Genomic DNA, 21,685 nt, shown 5'->3' on the forward strand with positions numbered 1-21,685 from the left:
AAAGAAAAGAATTTTACACGTCCAAGATTCCTTCAGGCTGTAACTCTGAGAAAGACAAGGAGGAGGTCTCTGCTTGCTGCAGAGCCCCAGGATGAGGAGCAGTGTAAGTGATGGAAAGATCAGGGCTCAAAGAGTCAGTCATATCCCAGAGGACACTCTGGCTCCTAAAGAAGCAGCAGAACAATTCCCAGTTTCCAGACCAGAACTGAACATTTTCATCTACAAGAGGGTAAGTCCCTCATAGCAGTAGGAGATTTTCCTATTAGTGCTAACAGAGCAAATTGCAATGTTTGTTCTTGATTTTTCAGTGTCCTCTAAATACACTCCTCCTGCTCCCTGCCAGTCATTCAGCTGCCCCACAGCCACAATGACTTTTGGCTGTCAGCAAATCAGACTCAGTGTGGAAAACAAAAAAGGAATGTTATTTCTTCTGATGTATTTACTTGTCTGAGTGGAGACTGTTTTTCAAATAATTTGACTTTGACAAACGGATGCTGCGTACTCAGAACTGTAAAGTGGTTTAGTAAAGACAGGAAAGAAGGTCTTGCCCTTTCTGAAGGAAGAGGTTAGACCAGTGTTTCTTTCTGCCAGTGCTTTCATGAAAAGAAAGGAAGTAGTCCTAGCAAAACAGAGCGGGAAATTCTTCATATCCTCTTAACAAGGAGACCCCTGAATGGCTTATGACACCAAAATCACCATATCTTTTACTGAAATAAACCACAGAATGCTGTAAAGCAGCTTTATAATGTTGTGAAAATGTAGACTATTGTTACTGGCTAAAATGTATAAGCCTAAGTAGACTTAATAACAGTTTCACAGAAAGTATTTATAGCTAAAATATTTATTTCATAGAGCCCCTTCTTCTTGAAATATACAAACTTTTAAAATTATTGTTTTGACTAGAATGATTTGACTAGAATAGATTTGACTAGAATAGAATAGATTTTCTATGTGAATTAATTACTATTTCACAGACTGAAATACAGTGCTGAATCTTATTAACAAAGTGACTTTCCACACCATTCATGTAAATTAGTTTGAGGTGATCAAAACAAATGCACCAAATGATAAGCTTTGTCAAAAGCAGTATCTTGAAATCTTGTTTCACATAACCATTAGAAGTTTATCTTTTTGCCTCACACATGATAGTTTATCAGAATCTTCAGCACACTGTATTACTAAATCTTAACATTTTCATTAGGTGGAAAATTTGTTTCCACTTTTGAGGAACTCAAATTCTGTCACTATGAAAAGAGCAATAATAACATAATATTGCAGTACATACCAATGGCAGCTATATGTATGATTTCAGTAGCTTAAATTAGGTGTTCCACCAAAAAGGAAGCAGAATCTCATCCTGAATGGTTATTAACTAAGCTATCAAATTATCCCAGGCAAAAATAAAAATGTTTGAAAATAATACCCACTTTTTTATTTTTTAACAGCTTAAATATGAAATATAGTCCCTGGCCTGAATGTACTGGGAGCCTATGTGAGCAGTTTTGCCTTAATTCCTTCTCTTCCCAATTTGAGACAAGGAGACAGAGGCGCAAAGGGAGCAAGATTATTGGTTTTGTTCTCAGCTGCCTTGGGAGCAGACGAAGCCCACGGATGCAGGGCTGTGGCAAAGCTGGCACAGCTTTTGCTTAGGCAGGGCTTCTTGCACAGACACCCAAACTGCCCCACGGCCCCAGACATGGCACCTACAGCTTGATTAACGTCAGATTCAGGTGAGGGCTGGAGGGAGTGGATTCCCAGCAATACCAAGGCTTCTAGGAAAAAAACCCCAAAACACTAAAGATTGCTTTTAGAGAGTAATGAAAACACTGAGTGCGGATGAAAAAAGGTAAGGGGCAGACGTAATACAAATAATGCACAAAAACATTTATGTTGACCTATGCAGAAGATCCTTGTATAAATATGCAGTAAGGGATTAAAATGAATTTGTTTTAGTACAGATACAGAGAAATAGTGATTTTTCTGAAGGCAGTACTCCATGATTATTCACAGCCTCTATGGCATTTGCTCATGTCTGGAAAGAACTAAATTTACAAATTACATTTGCATTTTCTAACTCTGGAACTTTGATCTAAAAGTACTGCACCAATACTGCATAACAGAAAAAAACACATGCAAACACCAGCTAGACAAGAAGCAATCTATACTTTTCCAAGTATATGGCATTAGTGCAATGCCGACCAGCTCATCACACCTCCAATAATTATCAATATTGTCAACTTATGAAATTTTGTTTTTAAGGTTAGTGCAGCTTCATTCTGCATGTTGTCATCAAAGTAAAGATTGGATCTTTACCCCACTCATAATCTAACAGCTGAATTTGCTTCGAGTACTATTAGCACTGAACAGCCCTGCCACACATAAGATGTCCAAGTTTTGCAAATAAGCAAATTGGTAAACAAGGTGATAATGGAGAAAGTGAGACTACGTGAAAGAGTGGGGAAGAGACACAATCTATGTTAAAGCATTTTTCCTAATTATAGTTTCCTTCAATTCATACATTAAGTGGAAAAAACACAGTGTAAATAGAAAATCAACATGGAAGGGTAATGGAGACAACTTTACAAAAACAGACGAGCAGAGAAAAAGGAGCACTTCAAGAATAAGGCAGAGAACAGAGAAAGAAAGTGGTGCAAGGACTAGGTAAAAAGAATGAGAAGAATTGGATTATTAAGGGTAGAAAACAGAGAAAGGTAATATTTAGGCAAACGCCCATATGGCTTACAGGTTTGGATTTCTGGATTTATTTTACTCTCACTTTTACCTCTGGTGTGCAACAGGGCGAATCAAGTGAATTACTGGAATTGCTGGTGAGATACATCCAATGTGAAGAGCCCAGGACTGGGCCAAGAGTTGTAAAAGAAGTCTGAAGCAGGGACTGAAAAGAGATAGCTGGAGTTCTTTAGTACTTAGATAGTTTGCTTAAGGCAGGAGAACAAGGGAAACAATTAAAAGAAGTGAGGACAAAAGATAAAGAAGACAATCTTTCACACTGAATAGACAAACTGTATCCAATATTTCTTCAGGTGATGAAAATGCAAAGCCTGTTAACGTCCTGTCCATTTTATCCTTGGACTAGATTCATTAACAACTCTGGATTTACACCTGATTTTTTACCATCAATCTTTTAGCAGTTTATTTCCTGTACGATCAGCGAGACAAGCAGGATTCTTTCTTGGCCTGAACTCCTGGTAGTGCTGTCTGCTGTCTGGCGTGATTTTACCTTGCCAGCAGGCCCCCACTGTGAGCTGCATGGCGATGTGGGAGGGGTGGATGGGCCAGTCGTTGGTCACCAGGTACGGCTCGTACGTCGTCCCGTCCATGTACAGCGTCACCACGGGGAACTCCACATTGACCACATAGTAGTGCCACTCCTTGTCACAGATCTGGGAGACACAGCAAAGCATTAGTCAGCTCTTACAGAGACTGATTTTTATATCCCATGTGGTTTTCAAATGGTGTTTCCAAATTTCAGTTGTGGGAAATAATTTTACTGTAATTTCTATGTCTCTAACATTAATGAAAGCCAAAACAATGTTGATAAATACTCCTGGCAAAATATATATTTGCAAAATATACGTGATAAATAGAGGCTTCTTATAACACACTCTGAAACAAGACATGGATACAAAATAGAAAAATCAGGCAATTTGGCATTTCATCTGTATTTTCACATTTCCTAATACATAATTATCTTAGGTGACAAATGCAAGATGTGGCTGGGGGTGTGTATTCTATTGCCATTGGTTACAGGTGGGGCAGTTATCTTCTGTTCATGGGGCAGTTTTCTTTATCTCTCCCACAGCCAATCCTCCCTCCAGGAGATCTCTGCTGTCCATGGCCAGTGAGTGTCCCTGCAGGGCTGATCCAATTCCAGCATCCCATGGGGAGATGCTCTGCCCAGGGGAGGAGCCAAGCATTCCTACCTGGATATAATCTGAGATTTCGAAACACCGTAGTCAGCTTTTTCCCACTAGATTCCCAGAGGGAGCCCAGGCCCATCTGCAGCAGCCCTGGAGCTGCAGAGGAAACCTCCCCCCTTGTGCAGGATCCCTGCTCCAGCAGCAGCACAGCTGGCACTGCAGGAGGGCTGAGCCCCCATGGGATGGGGCTGTGCCACCACCCTGACGTACAGGGGCTTAGGTCCTATTCTGACTCTGGCAGTGTTGTTTTGTACTATGCTTTTTTTTTTTTCTCCCTAATAAAGAACTGTCATTCCTACTCTCCCATATCTTTGCCTGAGAGCCCCTTAATTTCAACATTATAATTATTCAGAGGGAGTTACATTTTCCATTTCAGGGGAGGATCCTGCCTTCCTTAGCAGACATGTGTCTTTTCAAACCAAGACAATAATATTAGTTTCTTAACGCTTGTATCTAGTGTTGAAAACAGAACACTTCATGTCAGATACACAGAGGATGTACTGGCATAGTTACTGAGCATTCCTATTAGGTTCAGATGAAGAAAATGTACAGCCCTTAGTCACTGGACTGATGATTGCCATTATTAACTTATCCCATCAGTACTCAGAAAATCCTGTGCAACCTGCCAGGACCTTGACAGTACTAAAACGAACTGGGCTGTGCAACACAGCAATCTACAGGTTTGGGCAGGGAACTCACCTCTTCTCCACCCTTCATCTTTTGGCTTTTCCCCAGGTGGTGGGAAAATGAGGATCCTTATGATTTCCCTGACACCCACCAGCTTTGAAAAGCAACAGCCTCAGTGACAACAAACTTTCAGGATGACAGCATTAGTGTCAAATCACATATGAATTTCTGAGCTGGACAACCAGGGATTACTGCAGGATGGCTAAATTCAGCTTTAGTTTACAAATGTACAGCTGGATGAACCCATGCCTCTAGAGACAGAAGTCTGGTGTGCAAATATCAATGTCTGCCCAATTATTTTTTTCTGTTGTTGTATCTTTCAATTTAAAAGTTCAAAGGAATAAATCACAGCAAACTGGTAGGATGAGAGGGCTGTTTTAAAAACAAAAGAATAGTTACAACAACGGTACTTTCAGATCCTTGTTTTGGTGCATTAAAAAATGGAAGTGCTTAAATGCAGATATGCTTGCTGTTTCACAGAAGCAAGCATAAAGTGATGTTTAACCATAACAGTTTGTCCTTGGCCAGGTGAAGTGCTATCTGGGGCAATATCTCCCCTTTGAAAGCAAAAGCTGACGTTTTGTTCCAGAAGACATTTCAGCAAGAACTTAATTACTTCTATTTCAAACGGATACATTTATTACTGCAGACATTGCAGCTCCACAGCAAGAGATAAATGCAGCAAGGGGCTGCTGGGGGGGAGCCTTCCTTTTGTAAGCAGCAGACAGCACAAATGTTTTCTGAAGGTTAAATGAACTGAAACCAAAATTGAAAGTAAATAAATTGGAAGACTGAAAACGTTATTGAACAAACTCCAACCACCAACAGTATTGTGGAGCCCTGCCTTCCAAGGAAAAGCAGCTTGCCAAGCCCCTGACCTCATTAGCATCTGATGCATCACAGCCACGTGCAGCTGAGATTTCACAGAAAACAAAACCTCGTTTTGAGAGACCTTGCATGGCCAAACCTACAGGATGAATACCTGGCACTTTGTGGAGAACTGTTCCACACTGTTTCTGTTTTGCAACCCTGAACTGCATCACATGTGCCCCGTGTGCACCCCAATGAGTGAGTAATCCTCATGTTTAACTAAAGCAAGGGCACTTTGACAGAGCAAACCAAAACATTTTGGGGCATTACACCACAAAGAGCACAGTAATGTGTAGCCAGTGTAATTAATCCATTAGGCAGTTAGATTTTTCAAAGAAAATGCTTCCTGAAAACACAACATTTCATAAAATCCACAACTCAAGGCTCCTGCAACTGGGCTCAAGTGCTTCCAAGAAAAATACAGAAAATACAGATGTCCAACTGTAGATGTCCACACAAAGTACTTTTTCTTATACATTCTGGAACATGCAGACAGCTTGGTGATGTCCTCAAACCCTCACTGACCTGCATTTCCTTAAATTTTAACACATAAACACATCAAGCGTTGTTTTGAAGGATAAGACTTACAGTCTCAGCTTGGTTGTTCCTGAGATTTCAACAGCACTTGTTGGTTATCTTAATTGTCACCCAATTTCAGTCCAGCTTAGGGACACAGACACATGTCTATTCCTCTAAACCATCTTTCAGTATCTGTACTGGGCCCCAGTGTAAAAACAAATATTCTACAAGGAAGCAAAAAATTACTTCCAAACTCTGGAATACATCCCAGTCCTTCAGCAGCAGGCAGTACTTCATGGCTGGCCATTTCACAAGCAACAAAATAATGAAATAAATAATTGTGGTGTGTAATTTGTTATGCTGTTACTTCAGACACCTTCTTCGCTTTCTTAACACAAGAAACCAATTTTTTCCCGGCATGTATTCCACTGTGGCAATGGAATGCAATATGAAGCAGCGAAGCCAGGAAAAGAAAATTATAAAATATACTACACTGGCAAATAAAGAAATTTTAATACTGTCAAGTTGGAAATTTATTTTAAAAATTTAATTTATAAAGCTATCGTAATGAGATAAAATCACAGATGAGTGAGTTGGGCTTTCCAAAACTGCTGGATGGCTTGGTCTAATCACTCTATCATGCCAGTCTGCCTCAAAAAAGTATTAATCAAATCACAGTGAATGAAACAGCCTGAAGTCCTAGTGCAAGCCATTGCACTGGAATATGCTTTTATGAAATAGCTGAAAACAGCCTCCATATAAATCTTACAGAGTATGTGACCTAGGCTCTTGGCATCTTCTAATGAAAAGCATCAGATTTTTGTGCTTTATGTTGGAATGCTCAGCAAAAGACTGAAACCAAAGTTCTTGGTCCGAGAAGCATGTGGTGCTTAGAACCAGACTTGGGTGGCCTGCAAAACTCCCCATTTTTCAGCTTTGTCCAACAGGCCAGGCCTGGCACCTGGGAGAAACTGCAGTTTCCAGCTCTTGGAGCCTCCTTCGAGTCAGCTGGGGCCACTCCAGGAATGGGGGGTCTTTCACCTGCTTGGCTGCAACACCAAGGCAGCCTGTGCTCCCCAAGTGCCCAGGGAAGAGCTGTTCATGCTCACCATGGGCCTCTGCTGAGCTCCCTGCACATCCCTCTGGTATCCCTCAGCAGCCAGGGGAGCCTGGGCAGGGAAACAGCTCTGCACAGCCCAGTGTGCCCATGCCAGGGAGCCTGAGCAGGGAAACAGCTCTGCACAGCCCCTTGGTGCTGCTGAGAGCACACTTGAGAGTGTCTCTTCACTCTTCTTCACTCTCTTCACTCTCCACCTGGAGAGGCACGTGGGGCTTCCATCTCTGAGAGTGTCCCTTCAGGGCCTGGAGAGGCACGTGGGGCTTCCATCTTCTGTTTCCTGGGAATTTGCTGTGGAATTGCTCTCAGAACATATTCAAATATGCTTAACAAAAGCAGAAAGAAGGGAAGGCTTGGAGGAAAGGAAAGGAAAGGAAAGGAAAGGAAAGGAAAGGAAAGGAAAGGAAAGGAAAGGAAAGGAAAGGAAAGGAAAGGAAAGGAAAGGAAAGGAAAGGAAAGGAAAGGCTCACTGCAAACAGCACCACTTACTGCAGCCATGAGACAAAAATCCTTCCGCCTGAGTGGTCTGAACCACTCATTCAGTTCACAAAAGTGGTCTGACTGAACCACTTGTTTCAAGAAAGCATCTTAACCCCCATTGTTAGCCATCAATTATTAGAGCACACTTAAAACACTGGGCCTGCTGTGGGACCCTGAATACAAGGAGTATTTCGATAAGCTGGAGTGAATTCAGTGGAGAACCAGCAGGCGTGTCAGCTCTGGCCACATGAGGAGAGGCTGAGAGAACTGAGCTCGTTTGGCCAGGGGGAGGCAGCCTTAGGGAAAAACAGCAGTGCCAAGGGAGAAGTGACCATGGACAGGCTTTTCAAAGTGGACAACTCTGCATTTTTACATCCCCTCACTAAAGAAGGCAAAAATGCAGGGAATCTTAGTGGCATTAGCATTATTCCCTCAGCCACAGTCCCCTGGTCAACCCTCCTGCCTTATTCTGAAAGCAGCCAAATGCTTTGTGGCTCTGCTTCAAAGCCTGGCCCCTACTACCCCAGTTCAGAGCACTGAAAATAGATGATAATTGGATGGGGAGAGGGATATTGATTTCAGTTAAAAAACACCACATTTTTCTCTCTATCTCTAAAAAAATCCTCCTGAAAGAGCTTTTTAAAAATTTACAAAGTTTGGAATTGCTCTTTTTCTGTTGATTCCAATAATTTTGATAGTTTTTTAATAGATGTTAAAATATTTTAAATACTTACATTATTTATTTTGAACATATTTTTATAGTATTGAGAGAAAACACTGCACTGCTTACAAACAGGGAGCTAAAAGAAAGACTGTTTCATTATACTTTGAATCAGGAACTAAGCAGTCGTGCCCCTGCAGCAAGGAAGCCTAAAAAAAGATAATAATCTGGAATTGGTTGGCAGTGGATTTCATAGAAATTGAAAAAGTTCCATATATTTGCAATTATTCAGAGAAAGATGTGTATTACATATGTAAATTTAAAAAAATTAAACATTTTAGGCAGTTGAGTCATTCTGCCTGAGATTGGTGAGTTTTCCATGAAGGCAATTCACAGGTGAGCACAAAGGGCCTTTCTCCTCTCCCACTCTGGGATAAACCATGGTTTGTCTCTGAAATGGGATCTTTAAAGATATTGAATGAGCTTTTATCTGTTACTTTAGAATCTCATTTATTATTGTTTTCCTAATGTCAGTTCTCATCCACAGGCATGTGCAATTTAGCCATGTTAGTTTAAAAGAAGAAAAGGAGATACCTTGGGGCATTGCTGTTGCTATGACTGCTGCTTCCTTTTGATTTCTTCTAATAAATCTTTGCCTTAAATTTCAGTAGCTGAGCTACCTGCAAAGCTGATTAAGTGGTATAGGAAAAAAAGTTACACAGTTGATTTTTTGAGCTCTTTTTCTCATTGTCTATAAACACTTCTGATTTCTTTCTTTCTTTCTTTCTTCTTTTTTTTTTTAATTATCCCTACACTACCAGGAACAGAAGAAAACACTGCTAAAAATAGCCTGGTGTAGATCTCAAGTGTGTAATTCAGTATGCAGATATTCAGTGTGAAGGATGGCATTGCTTCACTGGGGGTACCTGGGTTACCTGGCGTCTTTCTGTTTTCTAACACAATGAACAAAAATCTGTTTCTGCCATGAAGATGTGGTTTTATGGTAAAAGTCTGCTTTTGTGGGAGTCAACAGATATGCACTTGAAATTGGCTTTGTGCTACAGCACAGTCTGTCAGCATATTCATTTTGGGGAAGAGCTTTTGGAAATAAACAAAAGCAAAGTGCAAACACTGACTAATCAAATCCATTCAGTCACATGAATTGCTGTATCTTGTAGCATTATTATTCTGCCTCAGTAATAAACTCTGCATTAGGACATATTTACCACATGTTGGCTTTACTCAACGTCAGCATTGCTTTCCTGGAAATGATTGAAACATCTCTGGGAAAGGGTTTGATATCCCTGACCATTAAGTGAAGGTGCGCAGATTGCAGATAGGTCTCCAATATCTCCACAACCTCTTCAGAAAACTTTAAATCAAGCTCTAAAATATTCATATTAGGTACCAGGGCCTTTTGAAAAGATACTCTCTTTGTGTTTTGTCTTCTACATTTATACTTCAGCAGCTCCTTCACACGACATCTTTCCCCCATCTGTAAAATCAATACACCCTGTCTCTGCAGTGCCAATAGATACAGTATGGAAGTAGTAATTAAGGCAGGATGGAAGGAAAATACACTGCATATGGGAAAAGGAGGCATTGATACAAACTCCCGCAGTTAAATTTACAGGTGATACACTGCAAAGCATCATCATAATCTACCAAAGCTGTCACAGCTGGTCTGTGGCTGAGCAATGAATTCAGTCACAAATAAGAAACCCAGCCCAGTTCCATAACCCAGCCCCTGGGTTGGCACACAGGGACTTCACCCAGTCCTGTTCCATCCTAAGCTGCAGACATCTCACTGCTCAGAGAGCTGGGAGCTGTTCAGACCAGACCAATGAGGGTTTTGGACCAGGGTGTTTCAAACCCCCCGTACAAAGTGAAACAATAAAGGGTGCTCAGTTGCCAGGTGTGAATCTGAGGAGTGGGCTGTCTCTGACCTCTGACTCCACGTAACACAAAGCAGTGTTTTTTTGTCCATAAGAATACTGCTGCACATGCAACCTCCACATAAATCTTGTACCTGGAATCTCAGCCTGCACAGCCCTGCTCAAAAGTGATCACAGAGTCTCCCCGAGTAAGCTGCAGAATTCTGACAGCTGGTGGCTGAAGGAAAAACCCAACCAGCCAGACTGCTCTGCTCTGGACCAGCTTTTCTGCTTTTGAGACTGGAGCATCACTATTCTTCCAAGAGTCAGCAGGAGTGGCTGTAGGATGGAGTAATGTACTCCTTAGTGAGGAAGCTATTCCACAGCTGTCAGGGCTGTATCAGAACTTGGGTGTCTCTGGTACAGATGCTGATGTGATGTTACAGCTCTGTGTACAGGGAGTTATTTGGAAAAATAATTAGCCATTGTTCTATAGCTGCATTTGTAAAGGACTGTGTGTGATCAGTCATAGGATAAAGGAGATGAACACTGTGCAAATTAATCCCTTCTTTCTGGAACCTCAGCTCAATATCAGAAGAACATTACCCAGAGAAGGGAGCAAAAGAGATTTCCCTGCTCCTTATGGAAGTCACAAACAAGGTATTGCTTCCTCACAGGAGTTTTGGCGAGGAATCTGGAAACAGGCTGTATTTCCTACCCTGGCTGAATGGATAAAAGGAAGATAATCCTCTTGTAATGATACTGAGGTGGGCAGACCCACAGGGATGTCATTCTCAGGACTCTGCTGGCAGTGCCTCATGCCCAAGCTCCTGAAGGAGGCACTGGTGGCATTCCACAGACTCTGTGAGACCCAGCACTGACACCTTCTTCAGAAAGCTGAGCAAAGCAGAAGGGATTTCCCACAACTGTGTACTTTGAAACAAACTGGAGGTGAAGGACTGGGAAGCACTACCTTGCCCTTATAATCTCACTAATTGAAAGGATAATGCAGCCTCATGCTGATTGATTTAAAATGAGAATTCATGTGCCTTATAAAACAATTGTTTCTTCAATATGAACTATTCAGTTACATAGTTTAAAAAACTGCCCATTAGAAAAACCTGATGGAATTTCTTGTGTACATGCACTCAAGTGAATGCTTTATGCAAATAAGCATGCATCTAATCACCGTCTTTCTAAACTGATATTTTCAACTATTTACTCATTGTCTAGTACATATTTTCTTCTGCTTAATGTTTATATGACTTAGACATTTTCTTTCACTTAAAAAAACAGATTTTCAAAGACTGTTTAGGAAACATACCTAAGATTTGATATTTTTAAGAAAATATGGATAGAATATTTTGTTAGAGTACCTTGAGCCCTGCCATTTACTACGCAATATCATTAAATGAACATGTCAAAGAGAAGTGTGGATGTTCACTAAATCCCTCAGAAAATTTGGTGAGGAAAGTTTAATCTTTTAACCCTTTTTTTTCTCTTGAGAAAGTACCCCAGCAATACCAATTAATCCAAACTAATTCCTGAAATACATTTATATAGCAAGTTTCCCAAGTATCTATCTTCATAGCTATGGATGTTCCCATAGGAAACGCCTTGTTGTATTTTATCAGAAATTCTTCTTTACTCTTTAGTGAAAAATAAAAGTAATTATTTTTTCTCTCCTCAGCCCATTTCCCCTCCATGTCCATTCAAATGAATGCAGAAGGAACAGCAAGCACCTAAAACAGATGAGTCTGTGTTTAGCACCAGACCGTGTTTTGATCTTTGATTTTCCTGCGATTAAAAACCCGAATCTTGCAGAACTATGCAGTGTCTTTTATTTGGCGGTTGACTGGCACAGCCAATGTCTTTCATCTCAAGAAAGAAGGTGAACAAAGACACTGCAAGTCACCCTGTAGCAACTGGGGCAAATTTATCGTTACTGTGAGTTAGTTTTATTCTGGTTTGTGTGTCATTCTTGGTGTAAAAGTGCTAAGTGGACAAATATAACTGTAAGTTTTCCAAGATTTATTATCTGGTTTGTCTGAGCTCCCTGCCCCATATGCTGGAGAGAAGATGTTAATTGTGGCACTGACCTCACTGATAGCCAGTGTCTTCCCTCCCGGTGCTGCTGGCATTCTGCCAGGCAGAGCAGATCACTGCCTTGCACCTCAGCATCCCCTGCCCCTTCTGGAATCACAACAGCCACTCTAGTATTCCAGCACTTAACGAAGCCAGCTTCAATCCAACCACATGTGACATTTGAGTCCTCTCCAAAACAACCTCCAGTGTGGAAAAACAGAAAAGACTTAAGAAAACTCAGGGAAAACCTCTATTCACTAACTGTAGAAAAAGAAAAGTGTCATGGTTTGACGCTGGCGCAATGCCAGTGCCCCCATGAAAATATATTCTCCCTGGTGTCTGCTGTGAATGTGACCAGGAATACAGCAAAGCAGGCTCCAACTTAGGAATAAAGGGGAAAAAAAACTTTATTAACCTACAACTACATAAAACAAACACACAGAACTCAGAATTAAAACCTTTCAAAAACATTCCTCCTCCTCCCACCAAATTTCCAACACATCACAGTAGTACGAACCTTGGATTCTCAATTCATTTAGCACCCCTCAGATCACCAGCTCTCAGTCCATCACCACCCTTTAGATAATCAATTCTCAGTTCATCAAGAAGAGGCGAGTCCCTCTGGTGCCATAGGCTTCCCCTGGGAACACTGCTGAGACCTCGTGTGTTTCCTGTCACACGTGGCACCGCCTGGAGATCATTTGCCATCATGACATCTTCCTTCCATGCCCAGTGCTCTCACCACTGCTCATGGACCAGAGCTGCTTCTAGGGTTCCCCTTTTAAGGATGCTTTTCTCAGTTCCAAAAAAAAGCACAGTCTCTCACTTTCGGGACACCTGTCCCCCCCAAATTCACCCCCTGGGGCCGAGGGATCTCGAGAACAGAGATCTTCTTCTTCCCTGAAGATGGAGGGCACCAACCATCACCCTCCTCACCTGTTGTCTCTGTTCATGCACTCCTTTAAAAACACTGTTTATAGAAAGTCAGCACAGTACAATCACTGAAATAAATAAACTCCAAACTGCTCATATCAATGTGAATATTAGACCAATTTCTAGTATTCTAGTTGTTCAGGCAGGGTACTTTCAACAGCTCATATCAGAATAAATTGATTTAAAAACTATTAAACAAAAGGAAATTATCAGAGCATGCAAAGATGAAAAAACATTTTTAGAAACTAAGTATTTAATAACTGAGTTGGATTGAAATTGAAACTAAACTACTGAAGTGACACACAGCTAATGAAAACTGATCCCTGTTAACTCTACTATTAAAGTTATTGTTGATATTCCTTAAGCTACCAAATAACAGTCTTGGTAGGTAATAGAAGGGAAAATAATTTATATAAACTGTCATAATGGTCCCATAAAGAAATTTCCATGACATTAGGTTGAATGTTTGTTCTTCTTCACCAGTAAGGGAATTTTTCCCGGGCATTTATCTCTCTCTTGCTCTCACTGCCTTGTGTAAATAAACCCAGTTAACATTATGTGACTGTTGTGCTCTGGATTGGATCATCCCTCTTTCCAGGCTTTCTGGACTAAGGGCTGGTCTCCAAAGAAGAATTAGAATGGGAGCAAGGCAGTGGCCTCCTGTTTCAGAAGCAATATTCCCTTCTGAAGCTGTCAGAAACTGGTACCCAATGAAGGGAGCAGCACTGCTGCCAGCCAAAGTGAGACAGCCGGGATGGGGAGCAGACCACTTTAAGAGTTTTTCAGGCTCCTCTACTGTTGTTAAAAAAAGTAAATTAAAAATCAAATTATTTCTATTTTATCTGTTCTTTGTTCTTATAATATTTCATTACTTGTAACAGGAAGGTTTACTGAACAGTAACTCATTGTGGTGTATTATTTCCCTTTTTTCCTTTTGTTCCAAAATCTCCTTTATTTTTCTATTCATGAACACCAACCAATCAGGAATTTAAAAAAGGCAGAAAAGTCCCCTGATGTCAGAGTATAAAAAGAACAAGTAAAACCATTAAGGATAATGCAAAGAACTTTGCTTCAGAGATGCAGCATGGCCACTGCCAGCTTGGATTTGCCCTTGGAAATCTACAGCTGAGGAGAGCAGGAAAAGCAAGGGAAGAGAGGCCCCAGCACGGATGCTGCAGCATGTCAGGCTCAATAAAATATTGCCTGGCTCCTATCAGGGTGGAAAACTGCTCCTATCTAAATGGAAAGAATGATCAATATTCTGAGATGTATGCATTTTCCACTAAGTAATGAAACATGGGGACATTTTTTAAGATCAACTTGAATCAACTGAATCTGAGGAATAAAAAGATCAACCAAAGTCTTAGCAAGAATAAACACTACAAGTTTAATTTCCTGCCTCCCAATTGAAAGGGCTTCTATGATTGTTTCATTTATATGCCAGATCTTGATCTACACTGTGATTTGTCCGTATTTGTCCATATTCTGTTAAATATCTCTCTAGACTAAAGAAACTGCTATAAATGTTATATACCCAAATGTGTATACATATGATCAGAGATGAAAAAAATGCAAAGACTTGGGGAGATTATGTCTTTGGGAATTATTCACAAACTGAACACATTTACCACTTAACAATTAAGAATAATATTAAGGAGAACTATGAAACCCACCAGATCCTTTGAGCTTCTACCTAACTGAAGTGGCCTAAATACCTCCTTTGTTTCCTGATATTTGGTTGACATTATTTATTGAAGTGCTGAAATAATTTTTAAAATTTCACCTTTTAATGCATTTATAAAGCATTTATAGCATTAAAATGGCACCCATTATGTTCCTGAGGGCATCACTGGGAAGGGAGTACAGAGATCAGGGATGTTTTAATGTACATTGAGGCACAAATTGTGTCAGTCTTATTTTCTTGCATTATTAATGTCCTTTCCAAAACTGAAAAGGTGTGGGCTTTTGAACAACCTGATTTCAAAGGGAGCTGAAAGGAGCTTTTGGTCTGTGAGTTTGTTCCCTCCTCAAGACAGAATGCATAAAATTCTACTTAATTTCACTCATGAGGCCTCATCACTCATGAGGCCTCACCTTTGAATCTTATCTGGAATTTAAATCACGTTCTCTCATCTCCAAAATCTGCCTTCTTAGGTGACACATGCAGGAATTCTGTCTGTCAGATATTTCTATTAAGAGATTTGCAACAAACTTATTTTTCACTTTGGAGGGCTCTGTCTGCAAATGAAATTGTGGTCATAAACTAAATGAAATGCCCATTTAGCACACTTCCTGAAAAACCCATTATTTGCTAGAAAACCAAGCAAATAATTTTCAGTTTATTGATAATACTTAATCAAAACATAACCTCAATTAAAAAAACCCAAAAGCTATGAGTGTTAATACAAAACAAACCCTGCTATTCTTTGCCATTACCTCTCAAATATTAATATACATGCTTTTTATTCAGCTTGCTTTCTAGAAACCTGCCTGAAACGATAATACTCAAGTGTTTAGAGGTTACATTTGGTCAGGCATCTTGACTGCCTGCTGCTTCAAGGACTGAGACAATTGAGAGGTATGGCCACACTCCTGAAGGGTCTTTTTTGTCTCTCTGAGCATCAGGAGGTTTCATGAAGAAAAAAGGAGGCTGTCCCCGTTCAAAGCAGGATGATACATCCTTTCTTGCTGCTGAACAAATAAAACACTTGGTTCAGGCAGCTTTTAAGATGTTATAAAGGTACAAAGAGTGGGATTAATGCAAACTAGACCCCAGAGACAAAGAAAACAGGGTAGCTGGGGCTTGTTTGCTTTAGAGGACAAACACTTGTGCTCAGCTCTAAAAACACCTCCTGAAGAGAGCTCCTGTCTCCTGCCTCTCACACAGTCCCACCTACACACATCACTCAATTTGTCAGACCAAGGGACTACGCTCCCTGATCAATGCACATCCCACAGGAAGTTATATGCCGGCATTAATTCATTAAATAACCATCCAGACTCGATGCCTAAGCTCTCAGCTCCCATCTGGGAAACACTGGGGTTCCCAGGCTGCGCTGCACACAGAAGAAAGATCCTGCCTGGGGCTGCACACCTGTCCTTTGCTGGCTCTTTGAAGGCCCCCATCACTTGGCAAATCCCTCTTCAAAGGCTCTGATCTCTGAAGGAAGCACTGAGACTGCTTGCAAGGGTTGCTTTAAACATGCTCAGCAAAGGCAGATGCAGCTGACATGGGTGTTAAACACCTCTCACAATTTCCGCATTTCGGGAGAAGCGATTTACTTGAAACGTTATTTGCTCTGTTGAAAGTGCACAGTGCAAACTGGGGATGAAAGAACCCCTGCTTTTCACACAAGTCTCACACTGAATTGAGAGGAGCTTTCCAGGGAACCATGGAGGGAATCTCGTGCAGCCCAGAGCCCACTGCTCTGGCAGGTGTGGATACCGCAGCAGCCTGAGCTGGGGGCAGCTACAGCAGCACAAAGGCACAGCAGAAATAGGTGCTCCTTCCCCATACAGATTAGTCTGGGATTTACTTCTGTTCCAGCAGACAATTAGGACATAATGCAGGGAAAAGCAAAAGCTATTTTGTTTTAATGCAGCTAAAAGGTGGCAATGAGTCATACTTGGCTCCCTTAATAATTTCTGTAAGGTGAAGAATGGTTGTGTGTCCATGCTGCTGTATTTATACATAGATATAAGTCAGGAAAGAATACAACTCAAATATTATGCATAGTCTCTTTAGTGAAATGGGGGCTGCTGGGACTTTAATTACAGAGCTGGCATTTTGCAGACAGACTGATTATGTGTTACATACCGTAGGAAGGTAATTAGTTATCAGCTGTATGTGTGACTTTGCCAGAGAATGCTGTTATTTTGTCAATATGCAGCTTGCTTCTAGTACTAATCATGATCGTGTTCTTTATTCACAATTGAGCTGTCTGAAATTTTCCCAGTGAAACACTGATTCGCTGATTGGTAAATGGGTGCTGAAATTACTATTTTTAGAAATGGGAGAACAGGTTCTTCAGGTAAAAAAAAAAAACACCCTGAAAAATATGCCTTTTTAGTTTTGCCAAATAGGTCAGGTGTTTGCTTTCAAAATTGTAAATAACTTTAAAAAAATTCTGAATATTAAGGACAAAACTTCCAACATGCTCCCCTAAAGTATGTAATAACAGACCCATACCAAGTCATGTGGAAGACTTACATGACATAAAAGAACTGTAACTGCAGAAATAAAGACAATAGGTGGATCCTCTGCCAGCTGAGAGCTGTGTATTTCTGAAATCCAAACAATTAGTCCATTTGGGCTAGGAAGTGACATTCAAGGAGAGCAACAGCAGCTCTGCCCTTGCGGGAAGGAGTCCAAGTGTGACATTCAGCAATGTCTCTTATTACCTGAAAGCAACTGGACATTTCCTGTCACCTCTTCGTGCAGAGGACTATCTATGGCCTCCTATTGCACACACTCTAGAGTCATATTAATACCCTCATTTATGTTTGAATTGCTATACATTTAACTGTTATCACAGTTCTCCTTCTATTTACTTTAGCTGAGCACTGGGTGCTAAGTTACTGCAAGAGTTTTCATTAAATCAGCCACATTTGGTTAAATATTCATCATACGGAAAATGAAGGCTGAATTTGAAATCAGGGTCTCTGTGCTGGCCATGGAATTACAGCAAACCCTCATTTGGGAGTGCATCCAAACCCAGGGATGGTGGTAGAGGTGTCTCAGGGAGAGAGGGCATGAGGCCACTTAGGAAAGAATAAAAAATGCCACGCAGGCCATGCGTGCAATTACAGCAACAGTAAATTCCTCTGAACATGTTTGAGTCCACAGGTTAATTGGGGTGAACAAACTGGAAGGGAAAAGATTGAATCAGTAATGAAAGGATCACAGTAAGATAGGAAAAGAACTTAGTGAGATCCTGACTGTGTAACTGCTTGAAAAAATGCAGTAAAATTCTGGAGTGTCTGGAATACCATGGTCCATTTGGAAGAACACGAAAACAGGGGTAGGAAGATCTGTGCAGTATCAGTCTGCCGTCTTTTTGGTCTGTTTTCAAGCAGTTGTGAGTAAATTAGATATAGGAACTTCACTGGCTGCTGTGAGGATATTTTAAAATTGGAAGGTTTGTTATAATACTCTACCAGAACTTGGTGCAACTTCTATGGCATAGTGATGCTTCTTTTGGGAAATTTTCTTGCTGATGGAGGTTTGTTACGACTTTAATATGCAATTACTTAAAAAACCCCTACAAAACATTACAGCTATCAATAATGCCAAAGAATTCCAGGAACTTTCCTGAAATTATGATTCAATAAACTTGCAATTTCTAACATTAAAGTTGCACTTTTAATTTCATTTGAAAACAACTTCTGCTAATGGAAGATTCAAGTAAGGATCCTGCTTTTGCCTGCCTAAGAAGTTTCTGTAGGGTTCACTGCCTGCTTATAAAGAATATGCAACTCTGAAGTAGAAAAAGCTTTCAAGACATGAAATTATTCATAAGGATTTCCATTTCCTAGCCAGCACTAGTACTGCTACAAAACTATAAGTGGATCCACAATTATTTGTAACCCAATCAGGTCCTAACTGCTAATGAGAGAACAGTTAATACTAAATTTTGAAGTTAGCCTGGCTCTGCCATGCTCTGGCAAAGCTCATGGATCCAGGCCCAGCTTGAAGAGTACATTTTTAATTGGTGGCATTGAACTGAAAACCTGCAAAGTTACCCTGACCTTATTTAACAGCTGCTGATTCTCCTTTATCCTTACACAGTGAATATCCATGGGTATGGAAGCAGAGGTTTGGAATCTCAGCCAGTGCAGATTCACACCAGTGACTTCACACTGGCTCATCAGCTCTGCAGATGCCTGGTGCAGCCCTCGGGAATTTTTTACTTTCTGCAGCACATAAACACAGTAATAGCAGCAAAGTTCAATATGGCCATTAGATATAAATTCTTCTGAAATCCTGGCGAATGCAAAAAAGTGTTTTTTAAATCTATGTCTTAAGACAGTCAATATCTTTAGACAAGTAGAGCTCTTTATGAAAAGTGAAATTGATCTTTCTTCAAATTCATGTAAATCACGCATTTGGTTTACCCACCACAGTCATTCCTAATACATCCCAGGAGCTCTGTAAATAAGAATATTGATTTTGATGACCTAGGGAGGTGGTGCAGTGAGAACTGACAAATCCATAGTTCAGCTAAATGACTCCTGCAGTCTTAGGTGAGGAGTTGTTTATATGGCTACTTTCACATGACAAATGCCTGATATAAGTTTTATTAAACCACTAGCAACCATAACGATATATTTGTAGAATATTAGAGCTGGAAGGAATTTTAAGGGGATATATAAAGTGCATCTTTCTCTGTGCCGAGGTTGCACAACGTACACATGCTACAATTTCAATAATAGATATAAGAAAATAAAAATTTAGTGGGTAAAGTACTGAAAGGGAGGATTAGGAGATCAAGTTCTTATTTGGTGCAAGCAAATAACTGCATTAGAAAATGCAGCTTTGAAATAAGAGCCTTTCTGTTTAAGGTACATTCATTGGTGGTGGTGACACAGGACACTTCACTGCAGTGACAGGAAGAGTTTGCAAACTGATTTGCATGCAAGCTGTGAGCTGCTTTTGTAGCCTTGAAACTTGTAATGTGTAATACTGATTTTCACCATGGGTTTCAAAAATACGGATGGCTTAATTACAAGTTTAAATAATGAAATTGCTTAATCATGCTGACAGATAAAGCACCTGAAAAGCCTGATTATGTACAGTAGCTGCAGCATGTCTTTGTGCTGTCATGCTGTAACTTCCAGGTGGCTTAGTAAATTAGATCAGTAGTTCATTCATGATGAAATAATTCTATTATAACGCACCTTTCTTGTTCCTAAATTGCATCAAGCAAAAATGTCAGCTCAGTAACACTGGCTGACTGCAGTTAGGCAGCACCCTGTGTTTCGTTTTTAAATGTAGAGCTAGAAAGCTGCTCAGTTTTGCATTTTTACATAATTTTTCACCGTGTGCTTGAAAATATGCCTTCCTAGGCTTTGACATTGTCAAGAGACTACCCAGATGTTAAAGCAATCCATGGAAAAGCACCACCATACTTTATTCCTAAACTGCAGACATCCAGAAACCCTGGCTCTAAGGTTGGAATAAACAGTTCATGAACATGGATAAATGAATTTATATTTATTAATAACATAACCTCTTTGTCTCCTAACCTGCCTTTGCAAGGATAAAGATATCAGTCCTATCTTTGTGAAATGCTTCAGACACCACCTGAAAGCCAACTTGCTTTTCCTTTAAGCTAAATTTCCTGAGGGGCCTCAGGAAATTGCCCAAGTAATAGATCTTGAACATTTCCAAACCAGTTTCTGCATGTGTTGTACAAATTCTGGTGCACAAGTGATAAATCACATACAGTGTAAAAGAGAAATATTAGAAATAGCTGACAAATAAGAGAGTAAATGTGACTTTTCACCTTCAAATAATAGTTTGATAGGGAATTTCCATTCTAGGCTTCAAATTTCTCGAGTTCCCAGAATAGTGTAAAACCAGGGCACTAACAGACACTTTAATCCAGCTTGTTTAGATTTATTAATAACTCCATATCAAGATTGTCACTAAGAAATTAAATTAGTTGGACAGTCTTCCCACAGGATGCTTTAAGAATGTCATACTTTTTATTATTTCATGGTGCTATAGACAATTTAAACTTCCTTTTATTCTATGCAGAGTTCCTTCCTTTTTCCTGCTTTCATTGACAAATAAATTAATGCCTTAGGGTCTAAAGAATGTTTGCAACAGTTCTAACTTCCCTTGGGAATGACCATAACTACATATGGGAAAAACAGTTGTCCATGTAAGACCCAAAGGACAGCACATAACAGGGATCATTTTCAGAAGGGGCAACCCAGCTCATTTAAAGCAGCTGAAAGTCCCACACCAGTGTAATAAAGATGTAATAAAACAGGTCAGAAAATTGCAAAATGTAGAACAGAAATATGCAGAAAAATGTCCAAATAACTTCAAGCAAAAGCAAGTAGAGAAATGATAAAATATTGAGCTTGGTTGTTCCTTAAGGTCATAGAAGTTTTACAGAAGCACAGAGCAGTCACTGCATTTCACACTGGGCTGTACTGCAGAAATCAGAAATGCACAAAGGCACACCAATTTGTAGGGAATACTTCAGAGTGGCCCAGGGGGAATCCTGTATGTCATAAAGCAAGTTCTGGACAGCCACTGTGAGTGGTTTGTGAAGATTTTGTTGTTATAGAGCAGTGATAGAGCAGTTGCATTAAAAACTTATATTAAGCAAGCTTTTTTCAGTTGGGATCTCAAAGAATATTTTCACCATTTATCATCACTGGTGACTCATCCTTGTGCTACCAAAAACTGTTTTGAAGCAAGACACTGAATAAATATTTGTCAAAATAGCATTCAAAGATGGAAAGTAGCAATAAAGTGTGTCGGAATAGACAGGGCTGTAATGGA

At 40.2% G+C, this 21,685-nt stretch overlaps 1 protein-coding gene across 1 annotated transcript in view; it reads right to left on the minus strand.

Moving 5' to 3' along the window:
* CLSTN2 (calsyntenin 2) overlaps nt 1-21,685 on the minus strand; it is a 197,484-nt gene that overhangs the window by 29,024 nt on the left and 146,775 nt on the right. The window contains exon 8 of the mRNA XM_005425119.3: nt 3,242-3,404. Within this exon, the coding sequence (XP_005425176.2) occupies nt 3,242-3,404 (163 nt within the window). The remainder of the gene's footprint in view (nt 1-3,241; nt 3,405-21,685) is intronic.

Source organism: Geospiza fortis, unplaced genomic scaffold, assembly GCF_000277835.1.
Source record: "Geospiza fortis unplaced genomic scaffold, GeoFor_1.0 scaffold118, whole genome shotgun sequence".
Taxonomy (NCBI): Eukaryota; Metazoa; Chordata; class Aves; order Passeriformes; family Thraupidae; genus Geospiza; species Geospiza fortis.